Source organism: Taeniopygia guttata, chromosome 11 (assembly GCF_048771995.1).
Source record: "Taeniopygia guttata chromosome 11, bTaeGut7.mat, whole genome shotgun sequence".
Classification (NCBI taxonomy): Eukaryota; Metazoa; Chordata; class Aves; order Passeriformes; family Estrildidae; genus Taeniopygia; species Taeniopygia guttata.
Genome location: NC_133036.1, coordinates 4,089,240 through 4,110,187, shown reverse-complemented (window position 1 = coordinate 4,110,187; position 20,948 = coordinate 4,089,240). Strand labels below are relative to the sequence as shown.

General features: G+C 46.6%; 1 protein-coding gene across 2 annotated transcripts in view; it reads right to left on the bottom strand.

Annotated features, from left to right (window-relative positions):
• GNAO1 (G protein subunit alpha o1) overlaps nt 1-20,948 on the bottom strand; it is a 140,614-nt gene that overhangs the window by 45,076 nt on the left and 74,590 nt on the right. For both annotated transcript variants that reach the window (XM_004174988.6, XM_002190150.7), the window contains exon 4: nt 3,119-3,279. In XM_004174988.6, coding sequence (XP_004175036.1) covers nt 3,119-3,279 — 161 coding nt within the window. The remainder of the gene's footprint in view (nt 1-3,118; nt 3,280-20,948) is intronic.

Genomic DNA, 20,948 nt, shown 5'->3' with positions numbered 1-20,948 from the left:
AACCTTCCCTCTTCCTCAATCATGTATTTTCTTTGCAAAAGTGCTGTTTTCTACTGCTCCTTTGCAGCAGCTATGAAGTCCTTGCTAAGGACTGGCTGACTTTAGAGGCCAAAAAGAAACAAAGCTTTGCAGGAAATCCATACTGTCTGCATGTATCAGAGGCTAGAAAGCAATGTGCTCTGGCCCATCTGGCTCCACAAGGGAGCTAATATTCACTTCTTGTTTAGTTTAACACAAAAAATTAAACTTATTTTCAGTGAAATTGATGACAGACTGGTAAGAGCCAAGCTTTTGACCCTTGCAGGCTATTGATTAGCCTGTGACTTGGTCTCCCAGGGGCTGCAACAGAGGGCCTGTTGTTCCAGCCATTTAAAAAACCTCAAGGTAAAGCACTGGAAGAACAATTAAAGACAACAGCAGCACTGACTCAGAGAAGCCCAGGTGGTGGTTCCTTAGAAATAGCCAAGCAGCAGGGGGGGCTTCTGAAAGCATTCAGGGCACTTGGCAGTGGTTTCTGGGGTGAAGGGCAGTGCCTGGAGCACTCCTGAAGGTCTCACCTGGGCTGGCCACAACACGACCTGGTCACTTGCTGCCTTCAGGTTTTGTGGCATGTGCTGAGCAGCCATGGGGCACAATCTCCAGCTCCTGCACGAAACTTCCCTTCTGCCAGCAAAATGCCAGTCCCTAAGGCTTAACACCAAGAGAAGCCTGAAATGCAATGCTAGTGCAGCTCACTGACTGTCACTGTTTTTCAGACTTTGGGGAACTTAGAATTCAGTTCTTGTCTGGAATTTATTTTTCTCAGCCCTAATGAAAACACTTTTTGTAGTTGTTAGTGTTTGAAATTGAGTATCAGTGTCAATAAAGACAAGCCTTTTCCCAGGGTGGAGAAAAAAAATATAAAACTGTCTCAAATCTTCCACTCATGCAAAAGTAAACAACCCCAAAGCATTGAAGAATTAAATAAAATATATGCCTCTTTTCACTGGGGGTCCATTGGGCATGAATAAGTGCCAAGTGAGCTCTCACTTGCACCACCATGTCCTGTGATGGCACCAGGGCCTAGAGGTGCAGAAGGATGTTTTGGCACCCTGCCATGTGACTGCATCTTTGCTCCCAGCGGGGGAACCACCAGAGGCTCCTGAACGCCAGCAGGGCTGTAAATGAGAAGGACTTTGTTATCTCCAGCTTCCCCATCCAACCTAGCCCAGAGAAAAAAATGTGTCCAGCCACAGCACAACTCACAGAGCAGCTAAGGAGAGAGGCATCACAGCACTGCCCTGGCATGGAGGGTCATCCATCCTCATCTGGATGCAAGAGATTTTGTCAGAGACACCAGAATTCATTTGGCTGGGCTGCAAGCCCTAGATTGCAATTGCTGTGAACACTACAGCACAGAGACTCTTCAGTTGATGTCTAGAAACTGCTTTTGGTTTCCGAGCTCTTGCTGATGAATTGCACAGCAGCTGGTCATACTGGGAAGGCTCTGCTTATTATTTTCAACTGCTATCTTGCATGGAAGGAAAATCAAAATACTTTCCTCAAGGTAATTGGCTCTAAAATAATTGAAGGTTTTTCAACAAAGTTGTAATGCAATTAGGACTGGCATTTTAGATAATTTATGTCTCTAAAGGTATCTTTATGCCATCATACCCTTATTTTGTGAAAAAAAAAAAAAGAAAAAAGAAAAAGAAAAAGCTTTTGGCAGGAGAAAACTTATTTTGCTATTACATGCAATGAAATACAGATCAAACCATTATCCACCTAGTTCTGATTAAAAGGCAGCAGAATGCCAGGATCATCTCTGAGGTGTGATCATGGTTGGGTAAGATGCTGTGTCACCAACCACACATCTGCAGGTTTCCCATTCAGTTTTCCATCAATGCCAAATGATGTGTCATCATTTGCCTTCTGCTGCAGCACCTCAAGAGCTGCTCTCCCCAGCTGCCCTGCCAGCTTGGATGGGACAGCTGGTGCAGCTGGGAGCAGCAGGCACACCACAGAACAAAACCAGCAGCCACACCAGTGCCTGGGTTGTGTTTTGATAGATATCCAGAACACCCCAAGCAGAGACGCCAAACAATCCAAACACAATAACAACTCCAGAAGTGCATGAAACAGCTGGTGAACTTGTTGATACAGGATATTGTGACAGTCAAAAGCATGGACATAGCATTGCCTGACACCATTGGGAAGCTTCTGTTTTCCTGATTACCAAAAGTCCAAGGGTACAACTGGGGAAGTGAATGCTCTCTGCCTGTCTGGTCCTTATGTTTTTACTTAACCACCTTTGAATGACTCTTTCCCAAGATACAGTCCAGGGCCAGGGACATTTTGCCTGTCTGCAACAGATGCTGTGATTGAAATGATGGGATGAAAACCTCTGGTCTCCTGGCCTAGGTGGAAATAAATATATTGGATCAATTATAAATAAGTCTGAACTGAAACTGGGGACACACTGGACATCTCTTCAGAGCCACAGCAGCCATTTATGGGTGGATGTCCTGTCCTCATGACAGTATGAACCAAAGCCAATTCCCATTGAATGACATCTGGATGTTGTCCCTAATGGTAGAGAAGCCACTGACTGTATTACAAGAGTAACTCAATACCCCTGGAAAAGTAAAGACATCCCTCACCCTTGGCTGTAATCCAGCTGACCTATCAGTACACTGTACAACTATGGAAAGTAAAGTGGGAAAGAAAAACAAACAGAGGAAAGCAAAGCAAACCCAAGAGCTGTACTGCTGCACAAAGCAGGTGATCACACCCTCCTCTTCTCAATCAGATAGACAAAGGAGCCATCTGCTGTGCCCACAGGTTGATCTGCCTGTATTCGCTAGATCCATGTTTGCAAAAATCTACCTTGAGACATTTGGGAGCAGTTTGGGAACCTGCCCTTGGGGTCACAGACCTGACCCCAGACTGGCCAAGAGGGGACATGAATGTCCTGCCTGATCCTTTGTGCCTTGCAGTGGCCTGTGACACAACACACATCCGAAACTGCAAGCAGAGACCTGTTCAGTTCCACAGCTATGAGGTCATTCACTTCATTTAAAACTTTAACAAATCCAAATGCAGCTTCTTAACATGCAAGGCTAAGGACAGGGATACTCACTATTGGGCTGAGTCGTTAAGTTGATATTCCCGGGACCGGTTGAAGCATTCTTGGATCCCAGAGTCTGCCCAGAGCCTCATCATAGCTGACAGCAGCTCTGGAGAGAAGGGCTCTGTGTCCTCCATCCGACTTACAACATCGCAAACCATCTTGGCATCAGCCTGCAGAGGAAAGAAACAAGAGCTCACACAGATGCTTAAGGCAGAATATGGAGCCAGAGATTTCAGAAACCGTTCACCAAACCATCCTGTGTTTCTTGGGATGGGGCTTTAGCATCCACACTATGTGATCCAGCTGAAAGGGCAAAAGGAGTATGGAGGAAGGAAATCACAAGGAAAAAGATTTTTTGTGCAATCCACTTCATATCAACAAGTATTCTTACTCAACAGACAAAGCAGTCTGCACTGCACATGTGTGGAATTTCATAGGAACAGATAGGAATTCATACATGTACAAGGCTATTTAAAATTGTTAGCAACAGTGCCTTGCTTTAACCGAAAGTGGAAACTTGATGAAGTGGGGGCTTTGTATCAGAAAGAACAGCAGAAAGACTCCAGAAAATTTTTTCCAGATGCTGATTTATTGCTTTCCCTAAATTCTTGTTCTTTGCTGTAAGCCCCTGCTACAAGGGCTAATTCACATTAATGCAGACCACCTTGGTTGGTTGTGGTGCTCTGTTACTCAGAGGGAGAGGAATCTCCCACAACAAAGCATGGCAGTGAGGGCAGGGCCAGCTGGCCATTTTCAGGTGGAGTCTTTTTTGGTGAGATTCACTGGGACAGCAATTTTTCCTGGAGTATAGTGCTCTGACACAACTTGTGTCCGGAAGATGTCTCAGATTTAGGCTGGGAACGTCTAGACATCCCTGGAATAGCTGAGTTCAGCCTTCCTGTAATAGTCCACACTGGCTGATGCTTCACTTGTTTGTGAAGCAGGACACTTAAATTCATGACACCCTCTGCTTGCTTTGTAAGAAGTAAATGTCCCACAGCACCCACAGACTCCTGAAACCCTTGGCATGTTGACTAATCTGCAGAGTTTTTCTTTCATTGCTTTGAAAATCTCATATTTCTACTAGCTGAAACAAACTCAATTATTATTGCTATAATTAACTGGAAAGGAGGAGCTCCTGTTCCTTGTGTGTGTGCAGCAAACTTGTGAAGACAACCTTCTTGTTTTACTCTCTTTTCTCTTGTGTGCTAGACTGAACCCATTCTTGGCCAAATGCAGGTGGAAATCTTTGCCTTCCAGGGTGTTTGATCTAAGCCAGCAAATGCAGACCAGAAACACAAATCTCAAGAGGGGAATGCAGGCTCTGCTCACGCTTTTCTGAGAACAATTAGAAGTGCCATCATTGAGGAGCACCACAATAACCTTATTGTATGGATGAGAATGAAAAATGTATGACAGGGTCTGCATGGTCAGGATCAAAACTCTGTAGCCTCTTTGTTGAACACCGAAACTGTGGAAAAATTTCAGGGCACCAAACTGAAAGCACTGGTGACTGAAGCTGCTGGAGATTTCAGTGCTCAATGAAAGAGCCTCAAGTGCCCTGAAGATCCAGCCTTCATGGGCTGAGGAAGTCTCAGTACTGTATGTCTCAGTATTGTATCCCATAAAACTTAATGGGGTGGGCTCTATGCTTTGGAGGCTTTATGAACATAAAATCTTCCTCACAGAGCACTTAACTTCATATTTCCGTGCCCAGGAATCCTCCCAGTCCTCTGTACAGACTCTGCTCATTTTGGAGAAAAAAGTATTGGTGACTCACACCTCAAAGCCAAGACAAACTAAGAACCTTGAAGAGTTCAGTTAATTTCAAAAGCTTGTTTTCTGCCCTGGAGTGCTTTGTGAGCTGAGTGAATATTCATAAATCATCCCTATGGTTTGCCTGCCCTGCTGGAGCTGCAGTTCTGCTCTTTTCACGGACTCTAAATGACATAAAACCAGCTAATGGCTGCAATCTGCCTTGGCCCCAGTACTTGTGTATGTGTGATGCAGGAAAAGCATCCATGCTTCCTTTCAGGTAGAAGGATGTCTTTGTATGTTGTATTGACTGCTGGAATGGGTTATAGGAATAAGTCACAGATCTGTCCATCTGCCTGCAATGGCAAAGCACATTTGAAGCTCTCCAGCTGTCATGGGAATGGTCTGAGCTTCTTCTGAGTTTTGTGGATCTAACTGCAGGCTTCTCTTTGTAAAACATCAGAGGCAATAGCACAATCATCATATCTTCTGTGCTGGGAAATAGCTGCATCGCCTTTTCAACTACTGAGACTTGTGGCAGTTCCCTGTAAGACCCAGCACAGGGGGGTTTTGAGCAGAAGACAGAGATGAACAGCAATGACAAGGCAGAATGGGAGTGACCAGGCACAGACATTTCTGGCTGTGGTTATCTGTGAGTCTTTTGGGCCAGAAGTGGGGCTGAGCACCTAGGGCAGGGAATTATTTTGGTACATGCTCCTCTGCAGTAACTGGAGGTCCCTTTTGGGGACAGGAGAAGCTGTCCTCCCACAGCATGGACACCTGCCTTCAGGGCAGACTGAGAGTCAGCAGGCTGAAATAGGGGAAGAACTTGAAGGAAGGTTTATTGCTCCTGCTGAACAGTAATAACAATGTTACAGACTTAGTTTTATTTGCTGAGTGAACCACTGAACTCTTGGTCTTACAGATACAGAAAAAGCATGTGCAATGAGCACTTTTAAAAATACCCCTTCCCCCTGCCAAGGTTGAAGTCCCTCTGTCAAGGAGCATGGGGCCATCCAGGAGTTCAGGCATTTGTAAGATGATTTAACGAGCAATTAAGGATCCAAGAAGAGAAGATACCCCTTTCTTTTCTCACTCTCCAAGCTGTGTCTCAAGCTGGGAATGACATTAAAATCTCCAACTCCCCCTGGGCCCAGCAGGTAGATTTTTAAATACTGCCTGATTGACTTTTCCCTGCCTGCCTCCCCTGGGTCTGCTGCTCCTGCTTTTCCCGAGGTGAGAGGAGCTGAGCCTCCTGCCACGCTCTGCCTCTGTACTGCAGCCAGCAATTAAATAAAGCAAAACAAAACAGGCCAACCAGCCCCCCACTCCCCTGCCTTGCAGCTCCCATCCGACAGGGCTGCTGTTAATGAACATCACAGTGGTATTTCAGCTACCTCGGGAGCTAAAAATAGGCAGTGCTTGGCCCCTGGGATTGCTGGAAGGAGCTACAAAATGGTGCAGGGCTCATTCCATCACTGCTGCCTCTGCCATTCCCAGCTGCTCTGTCTTCTGTCTCCTCAGAACCAGACATCTGGGAGGAGGGTAAGAGGTGAGGCTGGTCTCCTTCATGCTGGTTCTTACCCAGCACGAGCATCCTAGCTTATCTCTGCAGCATCCCGACAGGTCCTGCTGCCACTCCCCACTGGCTTGCATTTTCAGTAGCAGGTGAAACCCTAACACCTGAGCTGAATGCCTTCGGGCTGCTCATTATGGAGAGTGGGATTTGACGCTTTGTCATTCCTGAATGCTGATTCCATCCACCTACAGCAGGAGAATTAAAGCTGGCTGGCCATGGCCTGGGGAGACAGCTGAGCTTAGAGACTGTGGTAAGGTGAAATTACACATCCAGGCTTTAGACATTGAGCCAAGACACCAAATAAGCCTTTACTAAAGAACAGACCTTCACTCTGACTGGGGAAGGCTGAAGACTCTCTAAGGCCAGGGCAGGGTCTGAAATCCAGAGGCAGATGTGAACAAGAAGCTTGTAAACACAGTGGGAAGTTGGCATATGTCATTCCTAACCCCAGGTTGTGGGCCTACCTGTGCACCAGACTTCGGATATAAATCCAGTTCAAAAGTTATATCCCTAACCTGGATATAACTGCAGTTTCTTAATTGGCTCCCATATGTCACTGTCACCAAGCTCACAGCCTGTGCTCAGCATACAAACTTGTGACTTCCCTTGCAACAGCCACACAGCCCAATTAATGTGTTACCTGGCTGGAAGGGAGAGGGGCCCCTCCCTGCAGTCTGACACTACTGGCAGCTGCCTTTGTCTATGCAAGCAAGCTATTTTCCATCACACTGGTACAGACCACCCCTAATTACTTGCTCCTCACCACCACCCATTATGGGTACCCACGAAGATACCAGCAAGAGCTGCACGACAAAGGTACCAGCAAAGCTACTGCTGCCCTGGCTGCTGTAGAGTAGGACTCAGGTGCCCATCTCTGATTATCCCAGGGCAAATCCTGGCTCTGATCCTTTGAAGTTGCCTGGAGACTGACTAGGAGAGGTTTTTTTAAAATTTTTTTTTTCCAAAATGAATAGTTTTCTGGAAGGGGAAATTTAAGGGAGAGGCAAAATCTTGTGTGAAGCTGTGTGGTACAAATCTGCTAAACCTTCCAGAGTTGTGCTGTGTTACAGCCAATGGAGGTATGAGCTGTTGTGCCACACTGTACTGTCCTTTCTTTTTGGTGAACTAAATCCCAGTAAATATCAATATTTTTTGCTATTATATACTTTGATTAATGATACTTGTGACTTAGCCTATCTCAAAGGTAAATCCCGGGGCAATTTCGTTTGGTGGCTGGTTGTACCAGGAGCTGGTTCTCAGAACATTTCAGAAAATCCATGCAGTGGGGGAAAAGATAAGCACTTCAATTTGGCTGGTGGTACAAGGCAAATCAGCACAGTACCAGTCATCAGCATGCAATCTCGCGAAAATAGTAGTGGCCATCATGAGTCATGAACCTGGAGGTAATCAAACTGATGTCTAGAGACCATCCAGCATCCAAAAAGGACAGATCCTGACCTCAGGGCACAGCAGTATGTGCCTCTGCTGTCCTGTAACTTCACAGAGAACGTGTCTCATAAACTGAAAACCTGAAAACCTCCCCCTTCTCCTTAAAGACTGTCTCAGAAATATGGACTCCACATCCCAGCACAGTGTTTCAGCCTGAATAAATCCTGGAAACAAATAATGGCTGGTAAATATGTCTTTTCCAGACACATCCAGGCCCCAGCTCCAAGTCCATAGAAGTTTTTGTAGACACTGAATAAATAGCTACATGTATGACTCTCCCCCTCACTCTCCCTCTCGTTCTCACACATCTGTGTTTTGGAGCTGACCTCTCAATCTGTGGAAGTCTGTCTGGCATTAAGCAGCTGCTTAATAGTGCATCGTGGGAGAGACAACTTTCCTCCTGCACCCTTCCATCTACCCTCAGAACATTTAATTGAGGCCTCCCACCTCAGTTTGGCATTTGGCTTGCTGAGAGATGCTGGAAGGCACTGAGCAGGTAAAAATCTATCCAGTGGCTTATTAATATCTATCTCTTTGAAGATTACCTTGAGGTGGGCACCCAAACTTCCCCTCTTCACTCTCATTAGCTGGAGGTGGAAATGCAAAACTCTGGACACAAATCCCAGTGGTCTGAGAAAGGGGTTTACACAAAAGCTCAGTGTAGTGCTCTCCAACAGTTTGCATCCCACAGCAAAGCTAAGCCTAAAACTTTAAGTTAGAGACGACTGGCTTTCCACAGAGTCACCGTAGCCACCTCTCACAAAAAGCTTGGCTGACTTGGATATACAGTGCTGAAGGGCTGCTGTCTGTCGGGGAGCAGACAGACTCTTGTGTACAGAAAACATAACCAGACAGCCACAGTGACATCCAGATCTTCTCGTGAGCTTGTGCTGTCCAGCTGGCAATTGGTACAGCCCTGGTTTTCATGTCCTTCTGGAGCCAAGATGGCACCATCACCTCTGACTATCTTGACCAAACCGTTCTGTGTGTCTGGGAAGTGGTCTAGGATAGACATGGCCTGAAACCTTGTTATAGCTTTTTTTTTCTGTCTGCTGCTTCCTGTTTGGACACACATTGAGCAGGACTGATATTGCAGATGATGATGTTTATTACAGCTGGCCAATTGTGTTTAGTACTGCTTTCATTCCCATTCTGTATGATACTGCAGTTGATCAAATAAAATTTGCCAGCGCTTATGTGGGTATAACCCTCTTTTCCCCTCCTTCAACACATACAAAATAATACTCCTGGTTTGCTTGGACTGATGACTATCTGACAATCCAGAGACTGGATAATGCATGGACTAGACTAAGCCCTTGGTCTGCTAGCTGGACACCACCATAGTAAGAATTTCTATAGCTCCACATCCTGTAGAAAATAGTGCTTCATGCACTACTGGGGGAAAAAACCCATGACCAAACAACACAGAACTCAACCTGCAAGGACAAGTTATTTCCTAAATTTGCTTTTTTCTAGGAAATACAGGGTCCTCCCCTCTTCTCGAGGAGCTCAGAGAAGCTCCAGAGCTGGATGAGATGAACACGGTGGGTAGCTGACCTGATTTTTCCAAGCAAGAATGGGAAAGCCAGAAAGCATGTGTTAAATGGTCTCAGAATAGGTCCTGACCCACTAGCTGCCAAGGGAGGAAAGAAAACAGCACTCTGTCCATGCCAGTCCCCTCTATTTCAAGAAGAGGGCATCCCCAGGAGACCAAGGGCCACTGCATGCTCCCCCAGCATCGCTGCAAGGACAGGATGCTTTAATGGGTCCTCTGCCCTACAAGCACTGAGCAAAGTGTCTGGGTACAGCACCTGGAAGCTCAGACGTCATCCCTTGCTGAGGATTTCCAGGCCAGGCAGGCACAGACAGCACTGCCCACCAGGGAGGGGATGAGAGAGAGAGTCACAGATGGGGGACATTAGCCGCATGGCTTCATGCTCTGCAGGGAAGTGCTCTGCCGCAGTGCTGGGGAGCAGGCTGGAAACATGTAAAAATGAGAGAGCAAAACCCTTGCAGCTCACTGCCCTTCTCCTCTACCTAATATTCTCTGCTGGGTAGAAGTCCATAAAATGTAACAAGGCACTGGAGTATTTGTGCTGCAGTAAACGGCAGGGAAATGCCTGAGATGCCACAGCGAGAACACAGGTGGGGGAGCTGAATTGGCTCCTGGCATTTGTGAAATAAATGGATATTTTCCATTCATTGCAACATGGATGGCTGAGGATGAACAGAGTGGATGGTGATTCTCTGGGAACCCACTCTGGGTTTGAGAATTCCTGATGGATTTAGCCTCTACATCTTCCACTCTTGAAATATCTTTAAGATTTTCCACACCAACCTCCCTCTGGGTGACTGTGTTAAAAGTGGCAGAGCAGAGGGGACACAGGTTCATTCTAAGCTTTCCCACCACAAAGGGGAAAAGCAGGTTTTGTCTTTGGAACAGAAAGGGAAACCAGCTCCTGTGGTGGGTGCATTCCCAGGAGAAAGATTTTTTAACATCTCTGGCTAAATGCCACTTGTGTATGATGGTTTATAGGGCAGTGCCTTCCTGCTGGGAAGTCGTGCAGTGCTGGAACCTAGTAATTAGTTTAATGCTCAGAGCTTGATGCTGAACAGGGGGTGCTAATCTCCACTCTACAATTAATCTCACAGATTTATCAGTGATGAGGGACTAAGCCTGTGGGTTACATTTATCTGTCCCTGAAGAAAGAGATGGTGTTTCAACCAGAAAGAGCCCTGTTTCATTTTATGGTCCTTTTTTACTTGGTGATCTCTGTTGAAGATATAAACCTAAAGGAAAACAGGGAGAGGGAAAATTCCTCCCTTTGCTCCAACCCTATTAAATTTCATCTCCCTGTTGCCTCTTTTCTTCTCATAACCCATAATTCTTCTGTAACCCATATCTGAGATATCTGGGTAGGGATTTCGTACTGCCCTCCACTGACAGAGCAGTCAGTGGATTTGCTGTGTATACACAAGCTTTATGCCTGATGTGGGTGGGGGGTCTCAAAATTATTGCTTGCATTGCTGATGTGACATAATCCATCACAGCAGCCAAAGAATACTGATTCTTCCACTTGGCAGCAGAACTGAAAAATTAGGTGGTGTTAAAAATCAGCTTGGATGAAACATGGATTCTCCTGTGAACCCAAAATCCTCTGAAAATTTTAATTTCACATCCAGCCAAAGCATTTGCTTTAAGTCCTATCAAAATATTTTGAGTTATTTAGATGCTTAGTATTATTTTTTAGACGTATGTCAAATTTAAAACAAAAATTTGGGGTTTGAATGAAAGTTGGGAAAATTAAAACAAATTATTTTGTCCTTTCAGGAATGCAAAATCCTCTTGAAAAATTCTCACATAATTTCCTTGTGTTCATGACTACATGTAGATTTTAACTGGAGTCATAGATTTTAACCGGATTTGTAGATTTTACAAATTATTTTGATTTATTTCAGACTATTTTTTTAACCATTTCATCAAGCATTTCTGTCCAGGTCTATTAATAAGTAGAACAAGAACTTTCTCATCAGGAGTCCTTCATTCACAGCTTATTTTCTGTTTTAATTTTAATTGTCACCATCTCAAACTTTCTGGTTTTTGGTCCTATGCTCTTTCACCAAATGTCCTACAAGATGACTACTGCTGGGTTTTCCTTGCAATGAAGGGGTTTGCAGCAGTTTCCAGAGCAAATACCCAAGCGAGGTCCTGAGTAAAGCATGTGCTTCCTGTCTTTGCCTCTGCTGGTGTGGAAACTTCTGCTTTTTGGTCTCTGGCTGCAACACAACCAGTGATGGAGTGACCCCAGACAAGGGGGAAGGACTTCACACAGACACATGGCAGGTTTAGATTAGAAATTAGGAAGAAATTCTTTCCTGTGAGGGTGATGAGGCACCGGCAGATTGCCCAGAGAAGCTGTGGATCCCTGAAAGTGTACAAGGCAGGTTGGCTGGGACTTTAGGCAACATGATCTAGTGAGAGGTGTCCCTGCCTATGTCAGGGAGGTTGGAATAAGATGATCTTCAAGGTCTCTTCCAACCTAAACCATTCTAGGATTCTATGATATTAACACTGTGAAGGGGATAGTCAGAAACAAGATGCTATTCACTGAGTGACTGGTTAGTAAAATTTTGCCTATGACTTCTTACTACTATAATCCTTGTCTAGCTTCTCTCCCTCTTAATGTCTAGGTGACTGTGAACCCTTCTCTGCCGGGAAGAGCAGAGGAGCATTTGTCTGGGGTTCTGCTGTGAGTGGAAGCTGCCTCTGATGGGGCTGAGGTTGAGCAGTGACTGGTCGAGGAGTAGCTGCTTAAAATGAGTCCCAGAGTTCAGAGCAGATGAAAGACAGATTTTTAGTTAAATCTCCCCTGTGTTGCTGTATTTCCAGCAAAATCAAGACTTGGGTGCTTGTAACAGGCTTGGAGGAGTTCTTCCTTTGATCAGCAGGGATTTCAGAGACTAACCTCCAGCAAGTTCCTCCTTACCGGAGCTGAGGCACGTCACACATGAACAGATTTGCTTACACATTGTTTCAGGTTGCTGCAGAGAAAAAATGTCCTATATTTTCCTTACAAGATCATCAAGAAGTTTCCCCAACCCTTTGATAGGGGGAGGGTGGGAGAGGAAGAAGAGGGAAAGGAAAAGAAGATGGAGGGGAAGGAACCTGTTGGGTTGAGTGTGAGTGTTGCTGTTCCAGGGGAAGCTGTTCTTAGGGATATTAAGAGGAACTTTATTTTTATTAACTGCTCTTTTCAGAGAAAATGGACAAATGGGACTTCAGGTACATCATTAGATGATAGGATAGTTCATAAGATAAATGGCTGGCAGAGAACTACCTTTCTAGCAGCTTAATGAGGGAAAGCAGAAATAGGATGGGTGGCTGGAAGAAATCTTTGATACTGTTGTGTATATTTATTATTTATTCTTCTGGCACAAATATAACATCAAAAATATCAAAACCAAAAAAAGACCAGAAACTGCTGTCACTGGATTAGTCCTACATCTCTGTAACCATGGCATCATATAGTAATGACAAGAAAAATCAGCAACAATGGGAAAAAAACACCCAGCATTTACAACACTTGTGAGGGTGAGGCAGACTTCCTTGCTTTGGTGAGGATGCACCAGAAAGGATAAGAAAATATGAGAGCATCTTACTAGCCTGGGCATCTGTGATGCTCAGCTATGGTGGAAAATGCCACAAAACAATGGAATTGCTCCCCAGTGTGCAAGCCTGTGTGATACAAATAGAGGACAGAGGCTGGATCTCCCCCCTAAAACCCTTTGCTGCCATTACAGGTAACCTCAACCCCCACAGAACAGTGGGGATGGCCCCAGTGCCTGCCTGTAGCCAAGAATGGAAATGGCTGCACCATCTCAGCACCATGGTCGAGGTTGTTTGTCACTGTGACCTGCTGGTGTTCATCTCTGGGGGTGTGTCACTGCCAGTCCTCAGCCTCTGTCTCTCATGTTCATCCTGTTTCAGCGCACTCCTTCCTTCCCCTCTCTGCCACCCTCCCTGGGTCTGCAAGTCCTGAGCTGCTGCAGTGGGAAGCCCTCCCTGCTGGCTGTACAGAGCAGAGGACTGTGCTGACATGAGCAGCAAGGCACGAGCTTAATGCTGTACAGAGTGTTTATTGGAAAATTATATATATTCACTTTTTTCTGGAATACTTTGGCTGTATTGGAAATATTTCAACTACCATCCGGGGATTAGGGAGCTTCTTTTAATCTGCTTTTGTTTTGTTTCTTTGTTTTACATCTTCGCAGAAAAAGGAGTAAAAGTCTGCTCCAAAATGTCCTCCATGGAGGGACTGGGATTTGGCAGTGTCACGTAGTGATGCCAGTGGATAATGGGATGTGATCACAGTATAGTCTGACTGCCTCCCAGAGCCCCTTTGCAGAACGGGTCAGACTGCTCCCACAGGCAGATTTGGGGCAGAAGTAACCAGTATTCTCCAGCCATCCAGCTGGGAGCAAAGCTCAGGTTTAGGGTCTGTTTGTGCTGCCCTGGACTCGCCCAGCAGCACAGAGCAGAACTGCCAATAAAACCCTGGAACAGAGATTTTCACAGATGCCTAATGGGTTTAGAAATCTGATTTCTTCTAAAAAAAGCAGCCCAGGCCTGTAGTCACCATGTCCATCTTGGCAGCAGAGTGCACAGTGGGTCTCTCCGTGGCACAGCCAGTTAGTTGGAAAGTGAGAAGCCCCAAGAAATCAAAATTCTGCAATTCCTAACTCCTCTCTATTTTCCCTTCCCGGTTGCTTTGGCTTTTTCTCTCCTGGCAAGCCCCTCTCCCCAGCACTGCTGCAGCTCTGCCTGCCTGCAGCCATCCCAGCCCCAGGAACAGCCCTGCCTGTGCAGCGCTCTCTGGAGATGCCATTTCTCTTGCAGGCATTCAGCCCATGGTGCATCGCAAAAAAATATCCCCAGTGGAGTGAATGATGCCAGTAAGACTCTTGCCTTCCCTCCACCTCCCAGGGCTACTTTCTGCCTTGGCTATGAGCCTGCTGCATCTTTGTGTGGTTAATAAAAATAACCTAAAAGTACTCGGGAGCAGACAGAGCAATCCCAGAGACTCCAAACATCTAAGGGGCTTTGTTTCCAAGGCAACATCTTGTCTCCTAGCTGCAAAAGGCCACGGGAATGAAGGCAGCCTATGGAAAATGAATAGCTAAATGACAACAACAACAAAAAAAATCTGCTGGGGACCGTTTCAGAGAGGGAGGGGTGTTCGTAGGGGGGCCAGGAAAGAGTAAGCTAAACAAGCCAGGAGTAGCTGCACAGAGCATGCAAAGGGACAGGGTGCAATTTATCTCATGAGAAGCTCAGTCCTACCCCCATTGAAATGCAGAGCACCACTTCCACAGACTTAATGGGAGCAGGGGAGCTTGCACAAATCAGCTATTCTTTTCTTTCCCCCCTTTTTTAAGCTATAGTGTTTGAAGACTGGAGCTAGTTAAAAATAATCTATTGTCCAAGGCAGAGACTTCCCCGGTCCCAGGAGCTTCCCAGCCAGGGCTGCAGCTCACTATTGATTTTGGTCACCTCACTTTCCTACTGCCAGAGCTGCCTCCTCCCTCCACAGCCCAGTGAGACAGGCGGGAGGTGCCAGAGCATCCCTTCAGCTCTTCCAGGAAAGAAGCATGTTTTCACCCATTTCCCGAGCTTTCCAGAGCCGTGCAATGTGTTCATATCTGTGTGCAGTCCAAGCTGCAGTCAGTTCTTTCACTGTGGCTGCAAGGATGGCTTTGCTCTTGCAGCCTTTTGAGCCAACTGCCCGGATAGCAGACTTGGAGCATCAGGCACGGGGAAAGCACAGACCCCTCTGCCCCCCATGTCCCACCCGTGACAGCCGTGGCCCCTGTTTGACACCACCCCCCTTGATGAGGGCAGGCAGGCAGGTCTGGGGCTCCACCGTGGTGCCTCTAATGTGCAAGCTGCCCTTACGTAAGTCACTGCTGCAGTCAAATGCCCGCGGGATCATTTATGGGATTGATATCAGGCAGGGAGGGGGAGGCTCCCCAGTGCCTGCAGATGCACTGCTCCTGTCTTCCCTCTCCCTCGTGTCTCATGGGAGTGCTAAAAGCTCAGCATCATGATGCCAAGTAAGCTGCCAGAGCTTTTCCTCTGTGTCCCAGGAGGTGGCACGGGTGCCCTGGGAACATGACAGGCACTGGGTCAGGAGCTCCTCCGAGCTGGGTCTCTGCTCCTCAGCAGCACAACCTACATGGAGCTCCACTATGCCTGAAGCCGGTGTCTGACACAGCGAGGGGAGGAGGGAGCCTGGGCATTTCCCTGGGGTGGCCAGGAGGGATTGAGGACATTAGGGTTTGTTGGCGCTTGTCTCTGTCCTGGGCTGGGGTCAGCCTTGGGCTCAAGCTCTCACTTTCCCTTCCTCAGAGACTCTTTGGGATGATGAATAACTCAGCCATTGATGTCCTGCCTGATGTTAAAACATTTTATTTAATTAATGATTTTTCTTTGTACCATCTCTCAATCAATACCATGTGGGCAAGAGGTTCCCAGAGGGAGAGCTGATGGGAAATGCTCACCTCACACTTTTTTTTTTCACACTCTTTGCTGTGGGCAGAGCCAATCCATCCACATGGATGGATGGTGGACTGCTATTTATTTTTCATCTTGGTATGCGGAGCAGAGCCTCTGTCTGAGCAAGTTTTGAGATGATGAGGTTGCTTTTCACTCCTCCTCCTTGAAATGGTTTTAAATTTAGCTTAACTTCAGGGAATTCCTCTGAAATTGCCCTGGAGAAGCAAGGCTGGAATTTGGTCCCTATAGATGTGCCCAGAGCTGGAGGGCTGCCATGGGAAGCCTGCCTGCCGGGCAATAGGGCTGGGCTGCCTGCTGTCACCAGCAATCCTACAGCCGTACTGGTGTCACCCTCCCTGCCTCCCGGAGAGCAGCTGGGTACATGCAGTGCAGGGCCAGGAGGCACAGGCTGCTGGAAAAGTGGGAGACCAGTCTGACCAGTCATTCTGTTCCCCCTCTTCCCAGGGGACATTCGGTAGGGAAAAACCCAGGCAACAGGGAGCTCCTGGGGCTTGTGGATGGACCAGTGGGGATGAGACTTGATTTAAGAAAGGGGAAAGCACGGGACTTGGATGTTTGTATCAAAACCACCACAGCCATTTTACCTTCTTGTCCCCATTTCATCCTTTTTGCAAGTACCCACTGAGAGTGTTGTGCATTTACTAATTTTCTATCCTAAACACCTTTGCTGTGTTTCTGGATCACCTTCCACTGCCATACTTTCATCCCTACATGGCTGAACTTTACCTCTACACAAAATGATTCCTACAGATCACATTGAGTTTTCACTTGCAAATACTCTTGGACCACTTTCAAGGCACTCACCCCCACTTAACCATGACAAAAATTGTGTAGTACTCTCTGTACAACTGGTTGTCAAAATAGTTCAAAATATTAATACAGGAGCTGGGATTTTCCAAGGCACTTGGTATTGACCTAACCTGATTCACACTGGGCTTGACTGTAAATTGTTAGCAACAGGGAACAATTAATGTTCCTGAAAATCCCATCGCTTGGACATAATGATAGAGAAAATAGATTTTGCAGGATACATTATTATTGGCTTGTAAAAACTTCTCACCCAGCTGTGTTTAAAAATGCATCTGCTCGGGTTGTTAATGGCATTTGCACAGACAGTTTTGTCGTTATGTCTGAATGAATAAATAGTATTGATTTATACTATAGTAAATTTATAGAATAAGAGCTAAAATACAGCCAGCTGGGTGGCTGGATTATACTTCTTTGGCGAATTTGCTGGGAAATGTCTCATATTTTGGTTTTTCAAGAGGACTGAACAGAGGACAATACACCTGTTACCCTTGGTCCTAACATGACCAGGTGATAAGCATCTGTTGAGCAGTCAGGGCACTCCAACCCCCACATAAAAACCTGCCTGCCCCTTCATTTTCTGTGCCACCCTTCTGCTTCAGGTGGCTTAGCTCATTGACTTGGGCTCGACAGACACACACACTCTGAGGCTGGCTTCCAGACCCTCAGCTAAGGATAGACAATACATGCTTACATTTCTTCCACAGATAAAAACTGTCAAGCTTTCAGCCTGCCTTTGAGCCGATATCTTCAGAGTAATAGGTCAGGCTGGAAATGCATTTCCAACCCTTGTCTGCCTACCAGAAGCAAGCTCTCCTTTGCTCCTTGCCACTCCTTGTGAGCCACAGCACTCAGTAATGAGGCCATTGATGGAGCAGTGGTATGTTCTTTTGTCCCTGCCAAAACCCCGCTCCCTCCTATTCAAATCAACAAGATGTGAAGCCCTGGTGCTGCCAAGTGTCTTTTCAGCTGCCAAAGGAAAAGGAGCTAATCAAACGAGGAAAAGAGCCCAAGTACCAGGCTCCATTCCCATCTCAAAGCCCTTGGATACAATACCCACCAGCTGGCCTGGTCGGCTCTGAGCAGCTCCTGTTCTGCCCGTCCTGGGGTGAGAGCTGTGGGCTCTGCTGCTCCCGGTCCACATTACTGCTGCCTCAGTTAGCCCGAGTTGGAAAGCTGCTGCATTGATCCCTCTCAAGCACACCACAGCCTGTACTTGTTAGTCCTTTATTTTTTCTTAAATTATGTTCTCCAATGCCAGCTTCCTATCTCTCCCCTCCTTATTTCCCACACAAGGAGAAAAGCCTCATGCTGTGCCTTTCATGTCCCTTGTCCTGCCAGTGGACAGCACCTTTGAAGTTATCTTTTTGACCTCTGTTTCAAACTCTGCAACTCAAACATTTTCTATGTTTTGTAAAAATGGGAGGAGACTGTTGGTTTTCAGTATCAATATTTGAAACAGCGTTTGGGTTGTTCTCCTGTAGTGCTGCTCGGTCAGTGACGTTCACAGAACTGTCTGGGCAGGGCTGTCAGACCCTTGGTTCTGCTGCTGCTCCACACCACATGAGGATGGGTTTGTTTTTGGCCGCATCCTGATCTGCTTCTCCACAATATTCTTCCATCTCTTCATTTTTAGCACTGACATTAAGTATTTAGAGCATAAAATGACTAATTTGCCTCTGCAGCCTCTATGTTTTGAGGCCATTTGGGAATCGCTGAAGTTATTTGCCACCTACAGCCCAGTGAGTTTTATAAAGGCATCATACATTCCATACTACTTCCTTCCTTCCAACTGCTTATTTACCACAGAGCCACCACTGTGACAATGACTGGGGGGCAGCCTCTGCTGAGGTTAAACGTAGAGATTATTGAACAGCCTGCTTACTACGCACAACAGTTTAGGATGGGAGGTGAAAATGCTGCTTTGCCAAATGAGTAACACCAAGTTATCTGTTTCAGCTGGAGCTTTTGGCATTTCTAGGGCTCATGGACACCGCAAGGAATATTTAAGGAGACAAAAAGTAATCTGCACGCTTTGGAGGTTGGCCACAGCGTCGCTGTAAATGCCTCCCTGCTCTTGTAAAAGATGCCACAGGCCCTTCAAAGGTCATGGGTGCTCAGCTGCTCGGGGTCACATCTCTCCTGCCAACACAGGGCCCCTCACATTGGAGGGAGAAGCAGGACAGCTCTGAGGTGGAGAAGGATGCAGTATGCTCAGCAGCCCTGCATCCCTCCTCTGATGCTCTCTCCCTCACTGGAAAGCCTGCCTGAGCAGTGATCCTGGCTTGGCCAGAGTTGCTGGAGGAGGGGACAGCCTTAGTATTGCCATTGCAAACCATCCCAGGCTGGTGATGTTGCTGACACAGCACTCATGAGACAGGGAGCAGTGTCGTGGGGCTGAGCTGGAGAGCAGCACAGTGCTCCCCAAACCCAGACAATGCAAATACACATGGGCTGCTCAGTGTCAGCAATGGTGCTGGTGCCATATCACAGAGGGGTCAGCAAAGCCACTTCTGATGGACCTTTGACTGCTCATGCTGAGCCCTGTCTCATGGCTACCCCCTACATCACTCATCCACAGCACCGTGGTGCTGGGTCTTTAATGACCTTGCCCTGCTGTGATGTGAAGGTGGCACAGGAGCTTTCTAGCATCTCTGCTCCCAGCCTCAACATGGAAGGTGAAGTTTGAGAAATGCCACTTGTGGGCCCACACTCCCTGCTATCACAGCCCATGATCTTCACACTTCAAACCTCACCTGTGTTTTGGCTCATTCACCTCATCACCTGTGTTTTGGCTCATTCTTTGGCCCCAGGAAAACCTCTTCTGCTCTCTGGCTGGGCCAGGCATGATCTGGCTGCATCTGCAGTTAATGCCTGCTGAGGGCTCAAGACATGAGCCTGTGGCCTTCCTCTAGAGGCTTAGCTGAAGGGATCATGGTCTACAGCAGGCAATATTTTGTCAACCCAGTTTCTGTTTATTGTCATGGGTGTGGTGAGTCTTGCCTTCAACACTCATTTTGAGCTCTGCAAGTTGCTGAATTAGGGATAACAAATTCCTAAGGAATGGTGTTTTGAAGGGAACATCCTTCTGAGCTGCATTGTTGGGTGCTGGTGCCCTTCTCTGTCTGACATCTGTACCCTGGAAAAAGCTTTGCTTGCTCCATGGGAGTGCTGTGTCCTCACCTTTAGCCATGCTACCTTCACCTGCCCATCCAAAACCAAACCAGAGTCTGTGTGATGTGGCATCTTACCTGCTTTCACTGCACTCCAGCAAGTTTTCTTTCTCTTCTTCATCTATATGAGAAGCTGGACAAAGCCTGCTCCACCATTAGGGCCTTGCCAAACAAGTAACACCCCACCAAACTTCCTATCCAGGCTCCAGGCCAGCCTGATGGACTCATAACCTCACAAGCTTTTCCATTTTAATGTGAACGGTACTCATCCGCCAGCTGGGGTAATGACCACTGGCAGGAATTTTCTGTGTTCGTAAATATTTCCCTGCTACTGTGAAGAGGCTGTTTTTGCCATTCTTCGTATCAGATAAAGATAGCTCTTCTGCCAGCCTACCATGTAAATTTAATAGCATTCCAAAACCTCTGTCCTAGATAAATATGAATGCATTTCATCCAAGAGGAACCTTTTATTGAAGGAGCTGCATTGCTAAATCATTCAGAAGGTTATTGTTTGAAGTACTTGCAGTCAACGATGTCTTAGCGATTACAGCTCAAAAAGGGAGGGAGGGTGCAGGAAAAGAATGAGTGGGGATCATGGAAACCTCTTTAAATGGGAGTTTATGTACCAAGATTATCAAGGTATAAGCAGGGCATTGCCAACCAGCAGGTCTGGCCTCAGGAGGATGGGCCAGCTACAAGCAGCTCTACAAATGATTCACTGGCAATTGCTTTCTTGCTGCTGCCCTGACTTATTTACACTCCAAAAGATTTCTGAAGTGTGTTTATTTAAGAAAGATAAATCCAGAGGCTCTGGAAGGGGAGAGGAGCTTTCCAAAGGAATTAGGCCCTGGCATGACACAATTCATTTCACTCATTAACCCCTCCTCACAAGGAACACACTAAGTGCTTATGCATTATGCATCATCAGGAAATTCTGGTTTGATGGAGACTGAAGGTTAAAAGGCATTTCTGTGCTTTTCCTTGCTCATTGTCATGCTGGAA